Here is a 26,760-nt window from a genome sequence, read left to right on the forward strand (position 1 = left end):
GCTCGTAAGGAGTTATAAAAGGTGGCAAATGCAAAGCAATCCTAGGGAGTGAAAACACAGCAGGAGACAGCACAATACCCAACCAAATAATACTACAGAGCCATAGTGATAAACACAGCTTGGTACTGACACACATACAAAAGCAAACAGATGGACTAATGGAACAGAATAGAGGACCCAGAAATAAGCAGACGAAGCTATGCCTAGTTGACTCTTGATAAAGAAGGCAAACATATATCTTAGATAGCCTATTCAATAAATGGTGCCGGTAAAACTAGATTTCCACGTGCAGAAGAATGGAATTAGATTCACAACTTGTACAAAAGTCAATTTGAAATGGATCAAAGACCTTAATTTAAAATGTGAAACTCTGAAATTCCCATATGAAAACATAAAGAATATACTTCAGGACATTGGGGTAGGCAAAAATTTCATGAATAGAACATCAATAGCACAGGAATTGGCCACAAATATCAACAGATGGGACTATATGAAATTAAAAAAGTTTCTGCACTGCAACGGAAACTATCAGTAGAGCATGCAGACAACACACAGAAGGGACAAAATCTTTACCAACTATACCACAGACAAGGGGTCAATATCCAGAATATACAAATAATTACAAAAGTTAAACATAAAGTAAAAAATTATCAATCAACAAATGGGCCAATGAGTTGAATAGACAGTTTTCAGAAAAGGAAATACAAATGATCAACTATTTTAAAAAGAGTTCAACATCCTTAGCCATCAGGGAAATGTAAATTAAAACTACTTTGAGGTACCACCTTACCTAAGTCAGAATAGATTGGAGAGGATGTGAAGAAAGAGAAACCCACTGTGGTGGGAGTAAAAAACTGGTACAGCCATTATGAAAATCAGTTTAGAGTGTACTCAAAAAATTAAAAATAGAGCTATCATATGTCCTTGTTTGTTTCTCTAGTGCTGTGATAAAATACTGATGAAAACCATCTTGGGGAAGGAAAGGGTTTAAATCATCTTCTAACTCCTAGGTCAGGGCAAGAACTAAGGCAGGAACCTGGGGAACACAAATGGAAGTACAGACCATGGAGGAATGTGGTTTACTGGAAAGCTCCCCTGGCCTGTGCTCAGCCTACTTTCTTTTAAAATCTATTTATCATTAATTAATTAATTAATTAATTACTTTTTATTTACTTATTTTAAGTTCATGTGTATGAGTGTATTGCCTGCATGTATTTAAGTGCGCCCATGTCATGCAATGCCTGGGGAGGACAAAAGAGGGCCTCAGATCTCCATTCCCTAAAACTGGAGTTACAGACAGTTGTTAGCCACCATGTGGGTACCAGGATTCAACCCCGTCTTCTGCAAGAGCAGCCAGCGTTCCTAACCACTGAGTCATCATTCCACCCTTTCAGCCTGCTTTCTTATACAACCTAGGACCACCTGCTCAGGGGTGGCACTACCCACAGTGGACTGGGCCCTCCCACTCACCCAACAATCAAGAAAATGCCTCAAAAACATGGCCACAGACCAATCACATAAAGAAAATTCTTCAACTGAGGTCACTTCTTTCCAGGTGTGTCAAGTTGACAATTGAAATTATCCAGCACAATTGACCCCTTGTCAACTTGACACACAAACATATCACTATTAAACCATGACCTTTTTGTTTCTTATCCCCCAAATGTCATGCTAAATATTTATATTACAATATAAAATTTAGTACAGCTTTAAAAGTCCCACAAGCCTTAAAAATTTCAGTACTGGGGCCTGGAGAGGTGATTCAGTGGTTAAGAGCAATGACTGCTCCTGCAGAGGACCCAGGTTCAATTCCCAGCACCCACATGGTGGCTAACAAGTATCTGTAACTCCAGTTCGAGAGGAATCCAACACTGTCTTCCGACCTCCACAGGCATTGCATGATATCGGCACACTTACACACATGAAGGCAATCCATTCATACACATAAAATAAAAATAATAAAAATAAAATATTAAAACATTTTCAGTGCTTTAATTTTAAAAAATTTCAATATTTTTATTGAGTTTTTGTGCATTTCATATAATTCATCTTAATCAAATTTAGGTTTAATGTCCCTTTAAAAATCCAATGTCTCTTAACTGTGGGCTCCTGTAAATAAAAAGAATGTTAAACACTTTATTTCAAAAGGGAATAACTGGGCACACTTAAGAGAAACCAAAGTTCAGCAGTGTAACTCATTGTCCAACTCCTCGGATTCACTCACGATCTTCTGGGCTCCAGAAGGCTTGGGTAGTTACCTTTCTCCAGCTCTGTCATCCACAGCATACACAACTTGTCTCAAAGGCTTGAACCAGCTCCACTTCACAGTTTCTGCTGGTGGTGGTGGTCATCCCATAGTTCTGGCATCTCCAATATACTGGGGTGTCCACTGCAACTGAAGTTGCACCTTCATCAGTGGCCTCCTCTGGCCTCACACAGTGCCAAGCCTCTTCTCTCCACTACTCCAATTCTGCAGCTTTCATGCTGCTAAAACAAGTACCATCAGAGAGATTCTTACACATTACCAAGGCCTGCTTCTAGCTTGAGATGCAACCTTGGCCCTCTCTGGACCACAGCTTCTGTGTGTTGACTCTGAGGAAATCCTTCCTAGATTTCACCTCAGTGATGCTGGCCTCTAATCAGAGTTGATTTTTCAACCCCAGCATCCATTGTCCCAGCGCAGCAAAGGTTTCACTTCTACAGATCTTTTTTTTTTTTTTTCAGTACACGAACGCAATTTTATCACAAAGCAACCATCAGTTTATTTGAACTGTAGTATAAGTATGAACACGCATCTATCCACTGAGTGACTTCATTGATCATGGCCAATGTAGAACTTGGACCGGAAATCCTTTGGCCTTGATGTTTCTGTTTCATGAAAGAATGGCATAACATGTGACTGCTGTTTCCACAGTTTAATGGTTTCCTACAGCTCCATCGTTCCCTGAATGACCAGAAGAATAACCACCCTGGGGTCTGTGACATGGACATTCATTATAAAGATTTCTCTGACTTTATCTCTTCCCTGTTTCATGGTGGAAGTGCACAGTGTTTGGCACCTCCCAATACCAGGCACAGTAGAGCTTGCCCACTCTCCACTTGGCTTTGGTCATGTCAGGACTCAGAATGGGCTTCACCAAGATGATGAGAAGAGGGACCTTCACTTGAGGAATAGCATCCGTAAGTATGCCTGGGGCATTTTCTTAATTGTTGATTGATGTAGGAGGACCTAGCCCTCTGTAGGCAGTGCCAACACTGGGCAAGTAGGCCTGGGCTGCATAGTAAAGGTATCTGGGCAAGCCAGTAAGCAGCCTTCCTCCATTGGTTTCTCTAAGGCTCTTGCCTTAAGTTCCTTCTTTGGCTTCCCTTGATGATGAACTATAACCTGCAGTTCAAATAAACCCTTTCCTTCCCAAGTTGCTTTTGATCAGTGTTTTTTGAAAATTTTATTATTATTTTTATGTGTATGAGTGTATTGCCTGCATATATGTAAGTGCACCTGTGTCCTGCAATGCCCATGAAGGTCAGAAGAAGGCATCAGAGCCCCTGGAACTGGAGTTATGGACGATTGTTAGCCATCATGTGGGCGCTAGGAATTGAACCTGAACCCAGGTCCTCTGCAAGAGCAGCCAGTGCCCTTAACAGCTAAACCATCTCTCCAGCTCTTTGATCAGTTTTATTACAACAACAGAAACCAAACTAAGACAGTAACCATTGTTTTATTCCTTATTTCTGTGTATTTGACCTCTTTCTTTGGATCTGCCATATCAGGAAGACCCTTTTTCTTTCTGTTTGGCTTATTTTATTTAGCATAATGTCCTCTAGGTTAATTCATGTCATGATAAATCAGAAGATATCCTAATTTAAAAAACTCAGTAATATTCTATTGCATATGTTCCTCGCAGCTTTTTATATACTCTTCCATGGATAGATTTCTGGGTTCCTTTCCTTCCATGGTTTTTATGAATGACTCTGCAATGAGTATTAGAGTGTGATATCTTTATGAGGTGGTGATCTCCTTTCCCTTGGATATAGACTAGTAAGAGGGATTGCTGGGTCATAAGATAATTCTATTTTTAATTTCTATAGAAATGTTCACACCATTTTCCATAATGCACAAATATTCATACCTTCCAAATGGGTGAGGTGATATTTTACAGTGGGTTTTTGGTTACCATGCCTTTGATAATTAGTGATCCTGAGCATTTTTTAGATATGATTGTTAGATATACCTCCCCCTACACACAAATAAGTAAAAGAAAAAAAAAACAAAAACCCTACATGGGAACTGTTAGCACCCAATGGTGGGATGGGGGAGAATCAATCTCATTTAAGGGTATGACTCTTGGTAGGTTAACTAGGCTCCAGTGGAAAGACCTACATCAAAGGGCAATTGGGGACACAAATTTGACTTTATAGGCACATACACACACATGACATGAAATGAAATTCAACGGGGGGTATGGTAGTAAGGAGGGTACAGTTAGGGGGGGATCTGAATATGATCAATATATATTGTATGAAAAAATTCAGTAAAAATAAAGAGAAAGAAATTTGTGAAGAATCCTCAGGAGGAAGTGAGAAAGAGCAGGGTGAAAGGTCATGTGAAAACAGATGATGAAAGGAGAGAGCTAGGGATAAGGATGTGTCAAAATGTCATAGGGGCATTATGGGTGATCTTTGGTATGTTAACTTTTCTCTACTTTTCAGATTTTAAGAGTAAACGTGTACTTCTTTAACTGCAGTGGAGAATATGATTATAAAAACTTACACAAAATTATTTTCTGTTTCTTTTATAAGCTTATCACTTAACCAACTAGAATGTGGTTAGTGCTTTCATAACTTTTTAATTAGAATATTAAACTTTGCCTATAGGCTAAGATCTCAGATGAGAAACGTCCTTTTCTTCGGAAATTTTAGTCTCATCTGTCAATAAATCTGATTCTTCTGAGTAGCTCTTTGACCCTGTCAGTAATCAAGTGATCAATGTCTTAGACAGTTTAGTAACTCTTTGGAAGGAGAAAAAGCTGCTGCTTGTAATCCCTGCTATTGAAGTATGTTCAGTTTGGGGGGGAGGCTGAAAGGAAGGAAATACTTTCAACAAGAGTAACAAAGATTTGAGGTTGGCACATGGTTCAGTGAATAAAGTGCTTGCTATGCAAACATGAAGACCTGAGTTTGGGTCCTTAGATTCCAACTAGCAGATCCCCAGGACCCATGTACAAAAGATGAGGTTGGTTGTGTGTACCTGTAACCCCAGCGTTGGGGTGTCCAGAGACAGGGGCCTTTCTGGGTAGCCAGTCTAGTTGAAAGAGTGGGTTCCAGGTTCAGCAAGAGATCCAGCCAAAATACATGAGGTGGACTGCTATTGAGGAAGACACCCCACATCCACCCCTGCCCCATAGGCATGAGCATCTGCACATACATGTGCACATACATGTATAACACTCAAATAAAGAATAACAAAGTATTCTACCTTAAGTATCTGATGGCGATTAAGGCTTTCCACCGAACAGGACTAGCTAAGGAGTTCAGGGGTTCATCCCTTACCAAGTTCTGCAAAACAAAAATGAGGTGAGAATTTTCAGAAAAGCTCAGGTGAGTTCACAGATGTAGCTAGGGACTTTGGGTGCCACGGATCAGAAGGACGGAAGATTTGTTTTGTGGCACCGCTGAATGTCATCCACTTTTATATGGAATATTCAGTTCCCCTTTCTTCCTTGCACACTCACACACTCACCAGCATGTAACCGATCAGCATCCCTTTATAGGAAAACTGGAACTGCTGGTCTTCAGCATCTTGGACAGCGATGCCAACCTCAGTGATGCTTCTTGTGAAACTCATTTGCAGATCCATGTCCTAAAGCAAAATGAGCCCCAGTGCAAGCCAAAATCTTGGACACCACAGCTGGGTCTACAAATGCATGACCCAGGTTTGACGTATTTACTCCCTTGTCATCTCTACTTCCCACATAGGATCTAAGTTGCAGGGAAGTTAGGACATGAGGGTCAATATCCCCCTACTGTGGATTGAATTTTCTCTAGAGCAGTGGTTTCCAAACTTTTTTTTAACCATAAACTACAGTAGTAAGTAAAACCATTCCACTTAAGACTTACTTGCACAATAAATAGCTGATCTACAAGTAGAATAAAAGTTTAATAATACTATTGCTGTGTGCAATGTACTCTTAATTTTTCACTTTTACTTTATTTCATTAAACATTTTTGCTTTTTGTGACTTTATTTCATGGTCCACTTGAGGGCTTGGAGGAGAGTCACAACCCACAGTTTGAAAACCACTGCAATGATTTTATAACTCAGCTTCTAAACCACCTGGAGCCAGAGTGTGTAGCTCTTTGTTCTTAGATTAGGCTTATGGAATGCGGCTTCAAATGGAATTAATTAGTTATATATCAGGATCCTTTCCACTGGAATGGATTCAAGGGGTTATATGCACTTAGCTTATTTTCCAGGGAATATATGGATGCATGTATGTATATCTATCATCTATGTATTATCTACGTATTTATGTATCTATGTATCATCTATGTATCATCTATTTACCTATCTATCTACTATCTATCTATCATCTATCTATCTATCTACTATCTATCTATCATCTATCTATCTATCTATCCTATCTATCATCATCATCTATCTATCATCATAATCTATCTATCAATCATCACTATCTATCTATCTATCATCTATCTATCTATCATCTATATATCTATCCATCTGTCATCATCTATCTATCTATCATCATCTATCATTTCATCTATCTATCATCTATCTATCCTATCATCTATCTATCTATCTATCATCTATCTATCTATCTATCTATCTTCATCATCATTATCTATCTATCTATCTATCTATCTATCTATCTATCTATCTATCTATCATCTATCTATCTATTATCTATCTATCTATCAATCATCTATCATCAACTATCTACATCTATCAAATACCAACCATCTCATACCTTATTCATCACAGACATTCCCAGAACCTGAAAGATTAAAGGCAAAAGTGGATAAAGTGGATACAGAGTGAGCAACAATCAGAGACACCCCCCACTCCCCAAAGAGGCACCCAATGCTGAAGCACAGCTCCAGGAGGAAGTCTTATCTCACAGGCAGGTATATTATAAACAGTGACAGCAGGTAGGGTAAAGACTGGGTTTTCATGCTTCACAATCAGGCTAGAGAGGCCCTAACCAACTTCAGGGGAAAAAAGATAAAGGTTCCTGGAGTACAGGATAGTGGAAAACTATGAAAAAAAAAATGAAAAATGAAAACTATGAAAAGCTACAGGGCCTCTGACCTTAGAACCAAAAGTACAGTTAATTTGCACTCAAGCTTGGGTTGGAAATGCAGTTTTTTTTTTTTTTTCTGGTGAGACTGATGAGATTGTTGTATTATGAATACTTTTAGCATGCAAAAATTTTGTGTTTTCTTGTGTGAAGCTTCTTTTGGGAGAGGAAAGGTGTGCAGTTGATCTAAGTCATATCAGAGAGCACAAAGTGAGAACATGCACACAGACAGCTACCAGCCACCTCAGTTTACAGTGTGCTGTGGCTACTCTGTCCAGATCTGGTGCTGCCAGTGTCCGCTGGACTTCTGACAACCCTCCCTTCCTCCACCACTACATAACTCATATTTACAACTAAATGCAGGAATTGCAAGATAAAGTGCCTTATTTTTGTACTCTGTAATTTTTCATTAATCATATTTTGCATTTTAATTTTATTAGTTATTTGTGTACTTAAAACAGGGTCTTGCTATGTAGCCCAGGTTGATTACAACCACCCCTTTTATTTTTAATTTTGGTTATCACACAGAGAAATGGACTTTACAGTGACATCTTCACATATGTATACCATTATGCTTTTTCTAATGCCTTTCACCCATCTTGCCCATCCCCTTTCCTCCCTTCTAGCTTGTCTTTCCTTTTGCTTTCATGATACATGTGCTCCATTGCCCTCTACTGAGCCCTCTTTCTCCTCCCTTTAAACCCTGCCTCCCTTCTCATAATCACATTCTTTCATCAGTATATATGTACACACGTGTACAAACACACATATTGAGTTTAAATTTAGATTCCACATAGGGCAGAAACAGTGGCATTTGTCTTTCTGGCTTATTTTGCTTAATACAATGATCTGTAGTTTCATCCATTTTCCTAAAAATGTCATAATTTCATTCTTCATTAGAGCTGAACAAAATTCCATTGTATACTTGTATCACAGTTTCTTTATCCTTTTGTCTGTTGATGGACATGTAGGTTGATTCTGTATTCTGACTATTGTGAATCATGCTTCAATAAACATGGATGTGCAAATATCTCTGCAGTATGCTAATATGGAGTCCTTTTAGTATATACACAGGAGTCTAGCTGGATCATATGGTAGTTCCAATTTTAGTTTTGTGAGGAACCACCACTCTAATTTCCATAGTGGCTATACCCGTTTGCATTCCCACCAGAAGTTCCTAAGGGTTCGTCTTTCTAGACATTCTCACCACCATTTGCTTGGCAATATCATTCTCCTTGGGGTGAGACGGACTCTCAAAGTAGTTTTAATTTGTATTTTCCTTATGCTGAAAAGTATTTGTTGGCCAATTCTATTTCTTCCTTTGAGAACTATCAGTTTATTAGCCAAATTATTGACTGGATGATTTGTGATATTAGTAAGTTTTTTGGTTCTCCATAGATTATAAATATCAACTCATTATCAGATGTGTAGCTGGAAAATATTTATACTATTCTGTGGACTATCTCTCTACTCAGCTAATCCTTTCCTTTGTCATGCTGAAGTTTTAAAATTTCACATCAATCCCATTTGCCAATTCTTGGGATTATTTTCTGTATTATTTGAGTCCTTTTAATGATACATGTCTTGAACATTTGCCTAGGTTTTCTTCTAGAAATATCAAGAGTTTTGTGTCTTATGTTAAAGTCTTTGATTGACCTTGAATAGATTTTTGTGCAAGGTTAAAAATACAGATCTCATTTCATTATTTTACGTGTGGATTTCAAATTTTCTGAGCACCATTTACTGAAGAGGTTTCCCTTCCTCAATTTATGCTTTTTTCCCCTCACTCCCAGTTTATGATTTTGATGACTTTGTCAAAGATTAGGTGTCTATACCTGTAGAGGCTTATTTCCTGATCCTTCATTTTTTTCATTGACTTTTGTGTCTTTTTGTGCAGGTACCATGCTGACTTTATTAAAATGAATCTGTAGTGCAATTTGAGATTTAGTATTTATTTTCTATTTCTATGGAGAATTATATTGAAATTTTAATATGGATCACTTTTTATAATAAGGACTTTTTAATAATATTAATTCTGCCAGTTCATGAGTATAGCAGGTCTTTCCATTTTCTAGTGTCTTCTAAAATTACTTGAGTGTCTTAACGGTTTCATTGTAGAGGTCTTTTACATCCTTGTTAGGTTTACTTCTAGGTATTTTATTTTGATGGGATAGCGAATGGCATGTTTTTCCTGATATCTTTCTTAGCAAGCTTGTTATTGGTATATAGAAAGATTTTTCACGTTGGTTTTGTGTGTTGTTACTTTGTTGAAATTGTTTACTGAACCTATGTTTTTCTGGTAGAGTCTTTAGGGTCCTTTAAGTACAGGATCATGTCTGTAAATAGGGGATGCTTTGACTTTTTTGTATCTCTTTTATTTCTTTCTCTTGTTTTATTGCTCTAGCTAAGAATCAGTGTATCATATTAGGAGTAGAGTGAGCATTCTTATCATATTCTTGTTGATAACAGGGAATTTTTTCATGTTTTTCTCATTTAGTATAATCCTATCAGTTTGTCAGATATAACCTTGATTATGTTGAGGTTCTTTCTAGTCCTAGCATCTTCAGTGTTTTATCATGAAGGGATATTGAACTTTGTCATAGGTTACATTTATTAACATGGTCATGTGATTTCTGTCCTCAAGCCTATTTCTGCTGTATTACAGGTATTTGTGTGTGTTTAACCATACTTGCCTCCCTGGAATGGAACAACTTGGTCATGTATATGATCTTAATATATTATTTTAAAATATTTGTTTGCATTATTTATTTTATGTATATGAGTGTTTCACCTGCATATATGCAAGTGTACAACTGGACTTAAGGTGGATTACTGGGAATAGGACCTGGGTCTTCAGTAAGAGCAGCCAGTGCTCTTAACCACTGAGCAATCTCTGCAGTCTCTTTAATATATTCTTACACTCTGTTTGCAAGTATTTTACTGAGAAATTTTACATGTATGTTCAGAGAAATTCAATCTTAAACTTTTCATCCTCTCAAGTGCTAGGATTACAGGCATATACTTACACACTTGGCTTTATTTTTATTTTTAAAAAATTAAGTTCCAGCTGGGTGTAGTGATGCACGCCTTTAATCCCAGTGCTTGGGAGGCAGAGGCAGGTGGATCTCTGTGAGATCAAGGCCAGCCTGATCTACATAGCAAGTTGCAGGTTAGCTGGGGCTACAGGGAGACCCTGTCTCAAAAAGACAAAAATCCCACCACCACCACCACCACCAACAAACCCAAAACAACAACAACAACAACAACAACAACGACAAACAAAGAAATGAGGCTCTTGGTGAAAAGATTGTAAATGCCAGAAAATCATGATACTTGTTGCTTGACAGTGCCTGCCAAACATGACAGAGAAGCTGTACCCATGAAATCTCAACAGCATGGATACGTAAAGAAGACCCGCATACTGACACCACCAGTTGACATGACAATGTGGTTGTGGAAAATTTCACAAGGTGCCACTTCTAGATGAAGAGCTCCAGGCAATCAATGGATGCTGAGAGAGGGAGAATCAGTTTTCTCCAGGGATGAGCTCCTTGATAGGTTACCCAATCCCAAGTGGTCAGCCCTAAACAAATGTACACATGGAGCAACACTAAATGGACTCAGTAGGTTTATACATAAATACATATATCTTATATAGTAATTAAATTAGAAGTGGTCATGTGTTTGAGAGGGAGTAGGAGGCATCGGGGATGTTGGAGAGGGGAGTTGGGGAGGGAGAGTGAAGGGTGGAAATGGTGTAAAAACAATACTCAAGTGTGAAATTCTCAAAATTTAAATAAAAAGCCTTTGCTGGGTGTGGTGGTGCATGTCTTTAATCTTAGCAGTTGGGAGGCAGAGGCAGGCTGATCTCTGTAAGATTGAAGTCAGCCAGTTCTCCATTGTGAGGTCTAGGCCAGCTGGAGCTACAGGAAGCCCCTCTCTGAAAAAGACCAAAAAAAAAGAGCCTTTAAAATATTTTAAAATTTCATCACTAATACAAATTAGGCTCCTATCCTTACTTTTAATGTGTCCATAGTAATTATTTTCAATATTGTGCCCTAGCCATATTTCTCCATAAGTTTAATGTCTTTTCTCTGTACTATCTTTATATATATTATATGACAGCAGAATTTCCTGTACCCTGAAAGTGTCATATTTATCTGGACCATCTTTCTCTCAATTTCCCTTTTATTTTTGTAATGTTTCCTCAGCGGAAGACTGAAAATTAATGCAACATAAAGCATTTTTGTTATGCTTTTTATTCTCATTTTGTTTATTGGATTTGAGGGCATCTGAATCAGCTCCTGAGTGTGGGTGTCAGTCCCTGGTCTAACTGATTCCGTTTTGTTCCTCTCTGGCTCCATTGTGCATCTAATTCCCCCCCCCCCCAACTCACTCTCTTCTGCAGTTACTTCAGTTGCCAGGAATGATAGGACTGACTGATAAACATTTTAGATGAGAGACTGAAGCTATCCCTAAGTAACAGTGAGCCTCATTAGACAGATCATCCCTACAATGATATCAATTATACATGTCTGTGAGACTGCAGCTCAGTGATCATTTCACGGGAAAAAGATGGCTCCCCTTAAGGGGTGGCAGTGGTAACAATCTCTCCGGAACATTTTGTAGAACTAGGATGGAGATAATAATCAATCAGACTGCTGACATGACCAAGATGACCTGTTATCAGGTCAACTATGTTAACTATGCATAGCCTGACCATTTCCTTTGTTTTTCTGCCCTAAAACCCCAACTTCTGCTTGCCTCTGGAAGACAGACTTGAGGGCACTGAACACCCCTTTATCAACTCTTTGCAACACAGACATATTTCCTTAGAAGTCTGAAAACATGAGGAACATGCTGAAAATTCAGATGCAATCATAAATTTCTGAAAGTGGACTTAAACATCTTTGCTTTTAACAAGCTCTTTGGCAGTCTTCTGGCAACTAAGGTGTGAGTGTCACTGCCTTGCACCCTTCTCCTGGCGAATGCTGCTGTCTCTGATTTCATGAACTCCTGATGAATCTGTTATTACATACACATAGGAATATTTGTCAATGGCACTATTATGGTCTAGATGTGAAATGTGTTCCACAGGCTTAAGTTCTGAATGATTCCTTTCTGATGGTAGTACTATTTTGGGAGGTTCTGGAGACTTAAAAGAGGTGGGACTGAGCTGGAGGAGGTAGTGTATATCTTGTCCTTGGCCCTTTCTTCTCCCTATTTCTCCTTCCTGAACACCATGAGGGAAAGCTTCTCTCCTACACATTCTTGTTGCCATGATGCTCTACACATGTGCATGGGTCTAGGCAAGTAAACCCTCTGATACCATGAGCCAAATTAAACCATCACTCCCCTAAGTTATTTCTGTGAAATATTTTAATCATAGCAGTGCAAAATTATGCTGAACACAAGAACAAATGGATCAAATATGTAGTTTGTGGAAACATCAGACTCTGTCATCAAAGGAGATGGCAATGTAAAGGGAGAGGCAATTCTGAGTAATGGGTGAACCCCTCACAGGTGCCTGTACGTAAGAATCATTCATAAGCTTTCTCAGCCATCTGATTTGCAACACTTCCTAAGACCTACTTAGTCAATGTTCCCAGTAAAGCACACTGGGAAGATGAACTTCAAATTCAACCATTAGCTGCTCCTTAAGGGGTCATCTTGACATTGTTAGCAAAGTGGCTTTAAATGGACAATAAGAATAAAAGTGGATTATTAACAAGACAAAGAAAGTGTTTTAGGGCAGAAATGGTCAGACAAAGTCCAACTCAGTTTGATGTCTTTGAAGCTGACCCATTCTTGGCATTATTGAGAAGAATCAAGAGTGTCAGGGTAGCTGGGGTGAGTGCAGAGGGAAACAGTACAGCATGAAGTGGACTGAGTAGGTTGAGGGGAGCAAGAAGCCACAGCTCTAGCTGAAGGAACGATCAGCAACTGATAGTTGCTGGGAGAGGGAGACTCAGTCTTCTTTTAAGGATATAGCAACTTGTAGGTTGACGAGGCTCAAAGGGATCGACCCTGACCCAAGAGCATTTGGGGAATACAAATATCACTCAATATGCCTTAAACAAAGAAAACTAATGAGGACTTGAAATTGGGGGGCTATTAGGAAGGTGGGGATGGAGATGAGGGAGGGGATCTGAATATGATCAAAATACATTGCATGAAATTCTCAAAGAATCACTATAAGTATTAAAAGGAGATGGTGCTTACCATTTAATGTCATAAGTGGTTTGTAAATGTCATATGATATTTAAACAGCTGACATCAAGTTACACTTCTGTTTTTTGAAATTTGTTTTTGTTGAATTTTTTGTGTATTTCATACAGAACATCTCAAACAATCTTAATCATCTTTATACCCCCATTCCCACTGGTACTGTCCCATAGCCCTCTCCCCCACTGGAGCCCATATACTCTGTCATCTCTGTTAAGGTCCACTGGGTTGTCAGTGTCCCCAGCCATTTCCCAGTTCAAGTCTGTCCACTGAGTCTAGTCAGCCTATCTAGAGTCCCTTGTTTTAGGAACATCAGCTCTTCTTCACCTAGTAGCAATCAGTTGCCAATATTTCCTCAAATAAGATTAGGGTCTGCTGTTCATTTTTCCAGTTCTCTGCTGTATTTTTGTCAGCCTGAGTTTGCAGAGGACTTGTATGCTGACACCATTGCCATAGAATCATATGAGCAGGCTCCCAGGAGCTTGTAGGACTCTGTTTCCATATGGTCATGCACCTCCTCCCTGGCTCTTACAATCTTTCTGCCTCTTCTTCTGAAATGGTCCCTGATCCCTGGGTGGGTGAAGTTTAATAAAGGAGTTCCGTTCAAGGATCATCATTCAGCAGACTCTTGAGCTCTACACTTTGGCCATTTGTGGCCTTTTGTGTTCTTGGCCTTCTGCTGCATGAAGGAGCTTCATTTATGAGAACTGAAAGATTCATTGGCGTCCTCTTCTTTACTCCTGTTCTGTGAGCCGTAGGTGTAGCGGTTGCATTGCAGATGTGTCACTTAGGCCTGGGCAATTCATAGACAATGTCTGTGTGTGAACAGTTATGGTACTTGGTAATAGTCTGACTGATGCAAAATGAGCTTCTTTGATGAGTGGTGACTGAGGTATTTGTCTGTAAATATAAGGATACGTATTTTGCACATAGTAAGAAATCACATTAGTCTAGTGATGTGACAGTCTTGGTGTTTTCTCTGAGATCTATGACCATTCCAGCCATGTGTATTTGGTTATATTTACAGTACCACACTTGAGTTTCCTCCCACTAAGTGGGCTTTCAGTCCAATTAGATAGCTGTTAATTGCCCTCAAGATAAAAGTGCCACTACTGCACCAATGATGTATGCTGTGCTGGCCACTGATATGATCATTTAGTCTTGAAGCTGGTGTTTGATTATCCATTGATGGTTTTCCCTTGGCACCTTCATAGCACTCTCCAAAGCTATGAGAGCTAGCCTTCAGGAAAAGTGGTTTTGGGTCAGTTGCAGCTCTATTGTTCCAATTCCTGTGTCCGAAGTATGTTCTGTCTTTGGCAGAAGGGTCTTACCTTCAAGTTACGGGAGGCCATCAAGGGCTGTGGCAATAGCCTGAGTAATTTTAGGAGTCTTTTGGATCACCCTGGCCAGAAACTCAAAGAAAGATATCTCCTGTCTGGCACTGCTTTCTTTATGTAGCCTTTAGCTGTAAACATGGACTTATGTAGAGATGATGTATGTGTAATTTGTCAGTAGGCTGTTGGACTAATATGGCTCCCTCTGATTTTTAAAAACTCACTAGGCATTATTTATCTCTCCTCTCTCTCTAACCCTTCTGTCATGGTTTCCCCATTTAAAGTGTCCCCATTTATCCATTTCTCCCTTGATAATACCCATCTCCTATGGTCCCACCTCTCTTGAGCTCCTTCTTTCCCTTTATCCCCAAAGTTCCTTGTACACCCCCCCCATTAAACAACCACATTTTTATCCATTTCTCCTTTAGTAACACCTGTTTCCTACTTTTTGCTCAGGTTCTTTCTTTTCCTTTATCTCCCTGGTTCCTTTTCATTATCCTGGTTCCTGTAGTTATGTTGGATACATACTCACTTATAAGGATTTGGTGCTAGGATCCACATATGAGGGAGAACATATGTCATTTTTTTCCCCTGAGTCTGTGTTACTTCACTTAGTACAACAGTTTCCAGGTCCATCCATTTACCTGAAAATTTCATGATTTCACCAGCAGTGGATGAGCATTCCCCTTTCCCTACATCCTCTCCAACATTTGGTATCATTTGTTCTCTTGATCTAGGCTAGTCTGACTGGGGTAAGATGAAATCTTAAATGGTTTTAATTTATATTTCTCTAATTACTAATGATGTTGAACACCTTTTAAGATGTTTCTTAGCCATCTTATTTTCTTTTTTTGAGAACTCTCTGTTCAGATACTTAGCCCATCTTTTAATTGGGTTATTTGCTTTCTTGATTCTTTGTTTTTTGAGTTCTTTATATATTCCAGATATTAAACGTCTGTCAGATGTGTCACTGGTGAAGATTTTTTCCCACTCTGTGGGTTTTCTCTTCACTTCCTTGGTTGCTTCTTTCAATGTACAGAAGCTTTTTAGTTTAATGAGGTCCCACTTGATTGTTGGCCTTAGTTCCTGAGAAACTGATGTCTGATTTAGAAAGGGCTTTCCTATACCTATATCTTTTAACAGTTTCAAAGTTTCAGGTTTCACATTGAGGTCTTTGATCCATTTGGAGTTGACTTTTGTGCAAGGTGAGAGACTAGTGTCTAGTTTTACTCTTCCACAGGTGACAATCCAGTTTTGTCAACACCATCTGCTGAAGATGCTGTTTTCTCCAGTGAATGTTCTCAGTCCCTTTGCCAAATATGAGGTGACTGAAATTTCATATACTCATATTTGGGTCTTCAATTTTTTCCATTGATCTATAGGTCTATTTTTGTGTCAGCACCATGTTGTTTTTATGAGTATAGATCTGTAATATGGTTGGAAATCTGGTATAGTAGTCCCCAAGAGCATTGCTCTTGGTGCTCAGTTGCTTTGGTTACCTGGGGTCTTTTGAGCTTCCATATGAATTTTAAGATTTTTTTTTCTAATTCTGTGAAAAATATCATGGAGATTTTGATTGGCAGTGCGTTGAATCTATAAATGACTTTTGGTAGGAAGGTCATTTTCACAATATTAATTTTTCCAATCCATGAGCATGGGAGGTCCTTCCATCTTCTGGTGTGTTCTTCAATATCTTTCTTTAAAGATTCGAAATTTTCATTGTAGAAGTCTTTAATGTCTTTGGTCATGTTTATTCTGAATTTTTTAAGGATTTTGTGAAAGGGAGTGTTTCCATGTACTCTTTCTCCAACTGTTTGTTCTTGGTATATAGAAAGGCTACTGATTTTTGTAGATTAATTTTGTAACTTGCTACTTTATTAAAAGTGTTAATCATTTCTAGGAATTTTCTTGTGGAATTTTTGGCATCTCTTAGACATAATATCATATCTTCTGCAAAAAGGGATAATTTGATCTCTTCTTTTCCTTTAATTTCTTTCTCCTGTCTTATTGCTCTTGCAAGAGTTTCAAGCACTATGTTAAAGAGAAGTGGAGATTGAGGTATGTTCCCTCCAGTCCAATTCCCTCTAGGACTTTGAGTATAAATGCATGTTGAATTTTGTCAAAAGCTTTCTCTGTATCTGTTAAGATGATCATGTGGTTCTTGTCTTTGAGTTCATTTGTATGATTTATGACATTTATTGACTTAAGTATTTTTAATCATTCCTGCATCTCTTGAATAAAGCTGATGTGATCATGGTGGATGATCTTTTCAATGTGTGTCTGTATACAGTTTGCAAGTATTTTGTTGAGAATTTTTGCATCTATGTTCATTAAGGACATGGGTCTATAGGTTTCTTTTCTGGTTGTATCTCTACCTTGTTTTGATATTAGAATGATGCTGGCTTCATAGGAAGAATTTTGAAGCTCTCCCTCTGTTTCTATCATTTTGAATAAATTAAATAGTATTGGATATAGATCTTCTTTAAAGGTCTGGTAGAATTCTGCTGTAAATTCATCTGGGCCTGGCTTTTTTTTTTTTTTCGTCTGGAGGTTTTGTATTACTCTTTCAATTTCCTTATGTGCTATGGCTCTGTTTAAGCTGTTGATCTCTTCTTGGTTTAGTTTTGGTGATTCCCATGATTTTAGATACACATCCATTTCTTTTAGGTTTTCAAATTTAGTAGCATATAGGTTTTTAAAAGTATTCCCTTATGTGCTGGATGTGGTGGCGCATGCCTTTAGTCCCAGCACTTGGAGGCAGAGGCAGGCGGATCTCTGTGATTTCAAGGCCAGCCTGGTCTACGTAGTGAGTTCCAGGCCAGCTGGGCCTAAAGGGAGACCCCGTCTCAAAAAGACAAAAAAAAGGTATTCCCTTATAATGCTATGTTTCTTTCTGTTGTCTGTTGTGATGTTTCCCCTTTCATCTCTGATATTGTTGATTTGAAGGTGGGGGTCCCAAAAAAAAATGGTGAACTGGCCTCAGGGTCTGTCTATCTTGTTTGTCTTTTCAAAGAACCAGGTCTTGGATTGGTTTGTTTCTATTTCATTAATTTCTGCTCTAATTTTTGTTATTTCTTCTTGTCTGCTGGGTTTGGGTTTCATTTGTTGTTGTTTTTCAAGTGTCTTGAGTTGCAATGTTAAATCATTCATTTGTGTTCTGATTTTTTTAATGTAGGCACTTAGAGCTATAAACTACACTTTAAGGACTGCTTTTAAAGTATCCCAGAGATTTTGTTGTGTTGTATTGTCCTTTTCATTTAGTTCCAGGAATGCTTCTATTTCTCTCTTAATTTCTCCTTTGACCCATTCATCATTCAGGTGTGTGTTGTTTAATCTCCATGTGTTCATGTAGTTACTAGGGTTTCTTCCCATGTTGATTTTAAGCTTTATTGTATTGTGGTCTGATAGAATGCATGGAATTATTTTAATCTTTTTGTATTTGTTGAGGCTTGTTTTGTGCCCCAGTATGTGGTTGATTTTGGAGCAATTTCCATGGGATGCTGAATAGAAAGTATCTTCTTTTTTGCCTGAGTGGAATATTCAGTAGATGTCTGTTAGATCCATTTGATGTATGGTATTGTTTAATTCAGATGTCTCTCTGTTTATTCTTTGTCCCATTGACTTGTCTAATGGAGACAGTGGGGTATTCAATTCCCCTACTATCAATGAGTTGGGATTAATCTGGGTATTAAAGTCCTGTAGTACTGCATAAATGTTCATGATTGTAATATCATGAATTCTTGGTCAATTTTTCCCTTTATCAGAATGAAGTGGCCCTCTTTATCTCTTCTGATTAGTTTTAATTTGAAATCCATTTTGTCAGGTATTAGAATTGCAAGTCCTGCTTTTTTCTTAGTACTATTTGCTTGAAATATTTTTTTCCATCCTTTCACCTTAAGGTAGTGCCTGTCCTTGAAGGTGTGATGGTTTCTTGAAAACAACAAAAGATGGATTTTGTCTCTTAGTCCATTTTGACTAGGGATTTCAATCCATTGATATTTAAAGTTGTTATTGAAAGACATGTATTGATTCCTGTAATTCTGACTTCTGCTTGCATGCTTGGTCTGTGTGTTTCCCCAGTTATAGTCATTCCTTTCTTCAGCTCTGTTTTGCTTCAAGAATTCTCTGAAGGACTGGTTTTGTGGACATGAATTCTTAGGATTTTTCTTTCCCCTTCAACTATAATAGACATTTTTTTCTGGATAAAGTGTTCTGGGTTGGCATCTGTGGCACTGGGAATACCTTGGTCCAAGTTCTTCTGGCTTTCATAGTTTCCATAGTTTGCACTAAAAAGTTAGATGTAATTCTGAAGTGTTTTTCTTTATATGTGACTTTTTTTTTCAGCTTTCAGTATTCTCTTTGTTCTATATGCTTAGTGTTTTTACTATGATATGCCATGGGGAGTTTCTGTCTATTTGGTGTTCTATGCACTTCTATTTATTTGTATGGGCATGTCTTTCTTTAATTTGGGGAAATTTTCTTCTACAATCCTGTTGAAGAGCTGATCCATACCATTTTTCTGTGATTCTTCTCCTTCCTCTATGCCTATGATGCGTAAATTTGGTCTTTTATGGTGTCACACATTTCCTACATATTCCATTCCTGTGTTTTCTTAAATTTTTCATAATCTTTGCTTGAGTAGTCTAATTTGTCAACTTTATCCATTCATTATCTCATGTCATTTCTAATTGGCTTATTAAGTGTTTCACTTCCTTCTTCATCTCAGCCTGAGTATTCTTCAATATTTCTAACTCTTTTGTGAATTCACTCAGAAGTTTATCGATATCTTCAGTTCTTTGATTTCTTTGTGTGTTCTTTAAATTTATTGACTTATTTTATCATGTTTATAATTGATTTTTTGAATTCTGTGTCCTGTGTTATCTCTAGGGGGTTCTCATTGTACATGTTCTCTACAGGACTCTTGGTACTTTGTGGGGACATATTATTTGGGTTTTTCATGTTACTATTTTTTCGCTGTGACTTTGGCATGTGGATTTCTTTTGTAGTTCCTGATTCTTGTGTGAGACTCAAGCCTTCCTTTTTTGAGTTTAGGTCTGTTTCTGTTTGTATACTTTACATGTTTTTTGCTGTTTTATTATTTGTTATGAAAAGCTGGTTGGTCTAGGCTTCATGTTCTTTCTTCTGATTTTCTATTAGAGGGGCCTAATGGATTTAGTCCAGCTGCTCAGGTGTTCCCACAGGGGCCCAAGTCAGACAAGGATCAGATGCTCCCAGGCTTCAGCCTAAGGTCTGGGTCCCTCTAGTCTGCAGGCACAGTACAATTTGGGAGGCTTGTTAAGTAGAGGTGGGATTCAGGTACTCTCAGGCAGTCAGAGGAGGAGGCTGGTCTCAGGAATCCCAGGTAAGCTGGGGTTGGGGGCAGCCAGGGTGGAAGCCTGATCTCAGGTGTGCAAAGACAAGTTGTGGGGGTGGGGAGGAAGGCTGTGAAGACTTTAGGGAACTATAATGAATAACCTGGTTGGTCTTGGTGCAAAGGATCAGGATGCAGTGGGGGATCTGGGCCAAGAGGGTAGTTCAGAGGTCTGGGATGCCAAGAGAAGAAGTGGGCCTGTGCCCAGAGCTAGAAGGAGCATACATATGTCAAGTTTCACTTCTAAGAATATAATAGGTAAGTGATAAGCTAGTTGTCTTAAAATGGCACAGACGTAATTATTTAGGTTCAAACAAGGATGAAACTCACCTTGGAAGGCACTGGAAATGTCATAGAACATGCACTACTCAAAGTCTCAGGAAAGAAGCAAACTACTTGGCCCTACTGTGTAATAATTTCTCTCTTCAGGTATGCTGTCTTTTTAACATATTAGATTCCGTAGATCCCATCTCTCTCTCTCTCTCTCTCTCTCTCTCTCTTTCTCTCTTTGTTTGCATTATTTCAGCCTGGATAGTTGTCAAAGTTGCTGAGCCTCTGGGAGTTATGGCAGCCCCACCCTGGAAATGGAGGCAGCTCTTGGGTGGGTGTTACCTGAGAACATTGGCCATAGAGAAACAGGATTTGGGCCATGATGTCTTGATCAAGCCTGGTGAGAAGTTGCTTCTTGGGTGCATGGAGGGCCACAGCTCCATAGACCAAGATGAGATCAGTCTTGGTCAGGGTCTTTTTCCCAGAAAAAATACCCTGAGGACAAGGAAAGGGAAGACGTAAGCAATTTTTCTCTCGTATTTTGCCCTAATCCCATGGCCCACTACAGGGGTTAATGATGAAGATGAGTCTAACTAAGACTGATATGCTCTTGCTTATACAAATGCAAACATCCAGGACTGTGCAGGGGCCATCAGGCTTCTGTTCATTGTGTACGCATAACATCCCTTCTTTAGGGGATAGCATGGTACACATGATTACACTGTGTGTGATGCCAAAGTAGCTCATGGTAGGACAAATGCAGGTACACATGGAGCTACCAGGCTTTCAAGGTCAGCTTTATGCCAGAGTGACCCAGCTGACCATCCTGCAGTGTGAAGGTTTGGGCCTCATAAGTGTTTGTCCTTGTGACTAAGAGCTTTAGAGAAGATTGTTCTTTTACCTTGCATCGATTCACAAAAAATTTCTCCTTATCTTGGAATGTTTTAAGAACTTTTAAGACAATATCCAAGTGGTTCTCAGCACAGTATCCTAAAATAGATGTTATTCCCTAAAATCAGAAGAAGCAGACTTTGAGTTTAATCATTTATTCATTCATTCAATAAGTATTTATTGAGAATCTACTCTGTACCAGACACTTCTGGGCATTAGGGATACAGGGTTGAATAGAGCATGGTGACATCCCAATCCCTGTGGGGCACACAGCCAGTTAGACTGCTGGAAGGCAATAGGGAAGTGAACAGTATAGTACGCCAGAGGGTGACAAGTGCAATAGAGATGAGAGAGGAGAGGGGAATGGCTGGGGAGGATTGAGGGAAGTTTGCAATGTGAGTAGGGTAGTTAGAGATACATGTGCAAACACATGTTTATATTAAGCAGAGGCAGAGCCCTGAAAAAAGGGAGAGGATGAACTGCTGGGCTACCCTGCCAGGGAGCGCTCCAAACATAAAGTAAGTACAAAGGTCCCAAGGTCCACTGAAGAGAGATGAGTGAGCAACTGTAAAGACCAGGGCAAACTGAGGTAGACAGGAGGTGGGGGTTGCTGTTAGGTGAGCCTTAAGAGTTTGGGCTGGTGGTAGTCAGAAATGAATGGATGTTTGAGCAGACTAAAGTTTCCATTTTTTGTTTCTTCTTAAGTTTTACTTTAATTGGTGGATAATAAGTACATCTATTTAAATGTATATTGTGGGGACTGGAGAGATGGCTCAGCGGTTAAGAATACTGGCTGTTCTTGCAGAAGACCTGGGTTCGAATGCCAGCACCCACATGGCAGCTAACAACTGTATGTAACTCCAGTTCCAGGGGATCTGACAGCCTCTTCTGTCCTCCACAGGCATTGCACGACATGGGTGCATTTACCTACATGCAGGCAATAGACTCATACACATAAAATAAAAATAATAAATATTTTTAAATGTACAATGTGCTTGCTGTTTTGATACATGTATACACTGTAGAATATACAAACCAGGCTGATTATTGTATTCACTGCCTAAAATACTGATAGTTTCTTTATTGGGGGAACATCTAAAACTATTATTTTTAGATATTTTAAAATAGGCAATATGCTGCTACAAACAATACTGATAATCATGAAGAATCAACATGCTGCTGAAATGGCCTTCCATGTTCAGTAATCGGGTTCTTTTGCTTTTAAAAATTTTCTTTTATTTATGTGTATCTGTGTCAGTTTTTGCACAAGCGTGTGGGTGCCTGTGGATGCCAGAAAAGGGCGTTGGATCTTTTGGAACTGGAGGTAAGGTAGTTGTGAGCCACCTCATGTGGATGCTGGGAACCAACAAAATGCTCTTAACCATGGAACCACCTCTCCAGCCCCGAGTGTACATTCTCGAGGGCTGGCAGTTTCGTGTTCTAAGGATGCAGTGCTGCTGCCCACGTGCTCTACCCCCATCTTTCTTTTCAAGTGCTGACTTCATCATAGCACCTTCTTTAAAATTTGTACACAAATCTTGTCATGGTTCATTTGATTGCGATTGTTCATGAATGCTGTTATATTTCATTTGGGCATATAACCTTATTGGAGCACTATTTTTAGTGCTGCCATATAAACCCCTTTCTCATTAATGGAAGGTAGTTATAACAATACTTTTTACCTTGTAGTATGACAGCCCTATGCCCTTGGTGACAACCTAAGATATGTCTCTTTTGAGATTTTCAGCCTATTTATATTCCTATCTCATAATGCTTTGTGGTTTTCTGTCTTCCAGTTTATCTTTTCTATGCTGTGATCTATGTCCAGTAGTCTTTTTGCCATTTAAGCCTGGCAAACCCAATCCCTGGACAAATGAACTCCCAGTTTACCTAGCCCTTGATCTTCTGGATGCTGCTGGAAAACATGTGAGAAAACTGGGACACATTTCTGGTTTTACCCTCAGTGGAGTCCTCAAATCCACAGAGATATCTCAAAGCTTTTGTTTAGTCAGTTTTCTCCACCCAGTTCCTCACAGCTCCCTCAAGTTCCCCTCTCATCGGAAACTGCTCACTAATCCTCTGCTCAACAGTAAACTTTAAGATGTGTTCTATTCTATCCAGTTTTACCCTGGGGGAACCGGAGTTATACAGATAGTGTGTTCTGAAGCCAAGATCTGAGCCCAGGTATTCTAACACCAAGACTGACACCCTGGTATTACGTGATTGATAGTCCTCCTTATGAGATGTGCAGTTAGTAAGGCATTGTCTCATTTAGAGAGTCATGTGTTGGTACTTTACTTACCTACATACCATTCCTAAGTGGCATGTGGGACACTCAAAAGATTGAAGGTAAGTAAGCAAGGGATCTGAGAAGCTCAGAGGAATGTCATATTTGTCTTTAAGTTTTTGCAACCCTAACAGGCTGAAAGACAGCTTTGATGAATCTTGCATCGAGTGTAAACTTACTCTGCTTCCTAGTACAGAGAAGAAGGAACAGGGAAACTAAAATGGGGAAAATAAGTGTTAGAAATAGTGCTCAGTCCCAGCACTCAGGAGGCAGATGTAGGCGAATCTCTGTGACTTTAAGGCCAGCCTGGTCTACGTAGTGAGTTCCAGACCAGCTGGGGCTATAGGGAGACCCTGTTTCAAAAAAAAAAAAAAAAAAAAAAGAAAGAAAGAAAGAAAGAAATAGTGCTCAGAGTGATCAATGGTTAACAAGACCTGGCAAGGGAGAAAGCAGAGATATAGAAGCAGTTTCAAAAGTTCAACAAAGTGGTTTCTTCTATTTATTGTGAAAGAAGGGATATTAAACATCCTAGAATTTCTGAGGGAAGATGTAACAAGACACAGTACAAGATTTTGCTACTAGCAATTTCTATTAGCTTGTGGAGCCCTCCCTCCCCTGTTTTAAATATAATCCTCCCAGCTGGGCATGGTGGCACACGCGTTTAATCCCAGCACTTGTTGGGGCAGAGGCAGGTGGATCTCTGCAAGTTTGAGGCCATCTGAGGCTACAAAGAGACCCTGTCTCGATAAGATCAATATATTTTGTACTTTTCTCCATGGCTGCAGATGCTCTCCAGCCTAAGTCAAGCAGGGAATAAAGAAAAGTACTTCCCCACAACTCTCCAGACTGGATCATATTCTTTCTACATTGGTAGGTAGTGACCACTAAGGTCACTCTACCTCAACTCTATGATCTTGATGTCCTCATTGTACTCTTAGTTATGAAACTAGCATCAGGAAACATTGAGGAGGCATTAAGAATGTGTGAAATTCATTTTTCAGTGATTTTATAATCTTGGCAAAAACTGAGGTATTGAGATTTAAATAGGGAAGCTTTTCCGAGAAAACTCTTTTGGACTATCTAAATGTACTCATGAATAATTCTGACTAACAGGACATATCAGGGCTGCCACAGGTTTTATGGATAGGTTTAATAGGTATCACTAGACGAGAGAACTGAAAGCAAAGGCTCTCACCTGTCTTTGGTCCCCCAATTGACTGGGAGCAACCAGGAACTCTTTGATCTGTGAGCTTACAAAGTTTGTGTCTTGGCAGGATGCTAAGGTGGTTCCCAAGGCTTTCCAAAGGAATTTCTGGAAAACAAAATGTGAGCAGTAGGATTCTATAAGGTTGGGAAACAAGACTGATGAAAAGGAGAAGCCTTTCCTGACGCCTCCACAGAAATAAAGCAACCCTGGTTTTAACTTATAGTTGCTAAAACATCTGTGTGCCTCACCTATACACTCTTCCGCTAGGTGCTGACCCTGCTGGTGCTCTTTTGCAGACCTCCAGACCTTGCTTCCAACTCTATCAAGACTTTCATTCTTTACGATAATTTCTTTCTTTTTCTTCTGTGCTCAGAGTATGCTCAGGATGTGTTCAATGAAAATAAGATTATTTTGAAAATGTATTTTCAAGATGCCAATCATTTAAAATTGTAGTTATATGACATCAGATGAGTATAGTTATTTAGAAGCTCTATCTTGTCATGTACAGGAAAGAAAACTGGTTGGTCACGGGCTCACTTCAAGACTACATGGCTCTCAAATATCAAGGAATAAGCCTAATCAAAGATATTAAAGACTTCTACAATGAAAAATTGAGGAAGGCACAATGAGATGAAAAAACCTCTAGCGCTTATGGATTGGTAGAAATAATATTATGAAAATTACCATCCTACCAAAACCAATTTATAGATTCAATGTAATCACAATAAAGCCCCATGACATTCTTTGCAGAAATAGAAAAAAAAATCCTAAAATTAATATGGAATCACAAAAGACCCTGGATAGCCAAAGCAATCCTGAGCACAAAGAGCAATGCGAGGATTACCATACCAAATCTCAAACTGTATTACAGAGTCATAAAGAGAGCATGGTATTGGAACAAAAACAGACATGTGGATCAATGGAACAAAACAGAAAACCCAACATGAGTGCATGCAATTTCAACCACCCGATATTTGACAAAGGTGTCAAGAACACACACTGGAGGAAAGAAAGCATCTTCAACAAATGGTGCTGGAAAAACTGGATCTCCACATGTAGAAAAATGAAATTAAACCCTTATCTATTACCCTGAACAAAGTCAGCTCCAAATGGATCAAAGACCTCAGTGTAAAACCTGAAACTCTGAAGCTGTTAGAAAGAAACATAGGCAGTGCCCTATAAGATATAGGCACAGGAAAAGATTTTTCTAATCAGACATCAGTTGCTCAGGAATTAAGGTCAACAACTGACAAGTAGGACCTCATTAAACTAAAAAGCTTCTGTGCAGCAAAGGAAAAAACCAATCTAGTTAAAAGGAAGCCCACAGAGTGGGAGAAAATCTTCACCAGCTACAACTGACAGAGGATTAATATACAGAATATACAAAGAACTCCGCCCCCCCCCGAAAAAACAAAACAAAGAAGCAAGAAAACAAATGACTCAATTGAAAAATGGGCTGTGGATCTGAAAAGAGAGCTCTCAAAAGAAGAAATAAAAATGGTTGAGAAACACCTTAAAAAATGTTCAACATGCTTAGTAATTAGGGAAATGCAAATCAAAACTACTTTAAGATCTTATCTTACCCCAGTCAGATATGGCTAAGAGCAAGAGAACTAATGATACCAAATGCTGACAAGGATGTGGGGAAAAGGGAACACTCATTCACTGCCAGTGGGATTGCAAACTTGTGCAATAACTATGGAAAGCAGTGTGAATGCTTAAAAAACTAAAAGTAAATCTACCATATCATCTAATTATACCACTCCTTGCCATATACCCAAAGGACTTATTCTACTGCAGAGATTCTTGAACAGCCATGTTTGTTGCTGTTCTTTGCAGAATAGCTAAGAAATGGAAACA

General features: G+C 39.0%; 1 protein-coding gene across 1 annotated transcript in view; it reads right to left on the reverse strand.

The window, feature by feature from the left end:
* The window catches only part of Mroh2b (maestro heat like repeat family member 2B), a 98,878-nt gene that overhangs the window by 27,463 nt on the left and 44,655 nt on the right, over positions 1–26,760 (reverse strand). The window contains exons 19-24 of the mRNA XM_008842125.1: positions 24,889–25,005; positions 21,417–21,524; positions 20,858–21,010; positions 6,986–7,012; positions 5,741–5,860; positions 5,477–5,556 (exon numbers count right to left, since the gene is read on the reverse strand). Of these exons, the coding sequence (XP_008840347.1) occupies positions 5,477–5,556; positions 5,741–5,860; positions 6,986–7,012; positions 20,858–21,010; positions 21,417–21,524; positions 24,889–25,005 (605 nt within the window). The remainder of the gene's footprint in view (positions 1–5,476; positions 5,557–5,740; positions 5,861–6,985; positions 7,013–20,857; positions 21,011–21,416; positions 21,525–24,888; positions 25,006–26,760) is intronic.

This window comes from Nannospalax galili, unplaced genomic scaffold (assembly GCF_000622305.1).
Source record: "Nannospalax galili isolate Female #2095 unplaced genomic scaffold, S.galili_v1.0 scaffold139, whole genome shotgun sequence".
NCBI lineage: Eukaryota > Metazoa > Chordata > Mammalia > Rodentia > Spalacidae > Nannospalax > Nannospalax galili.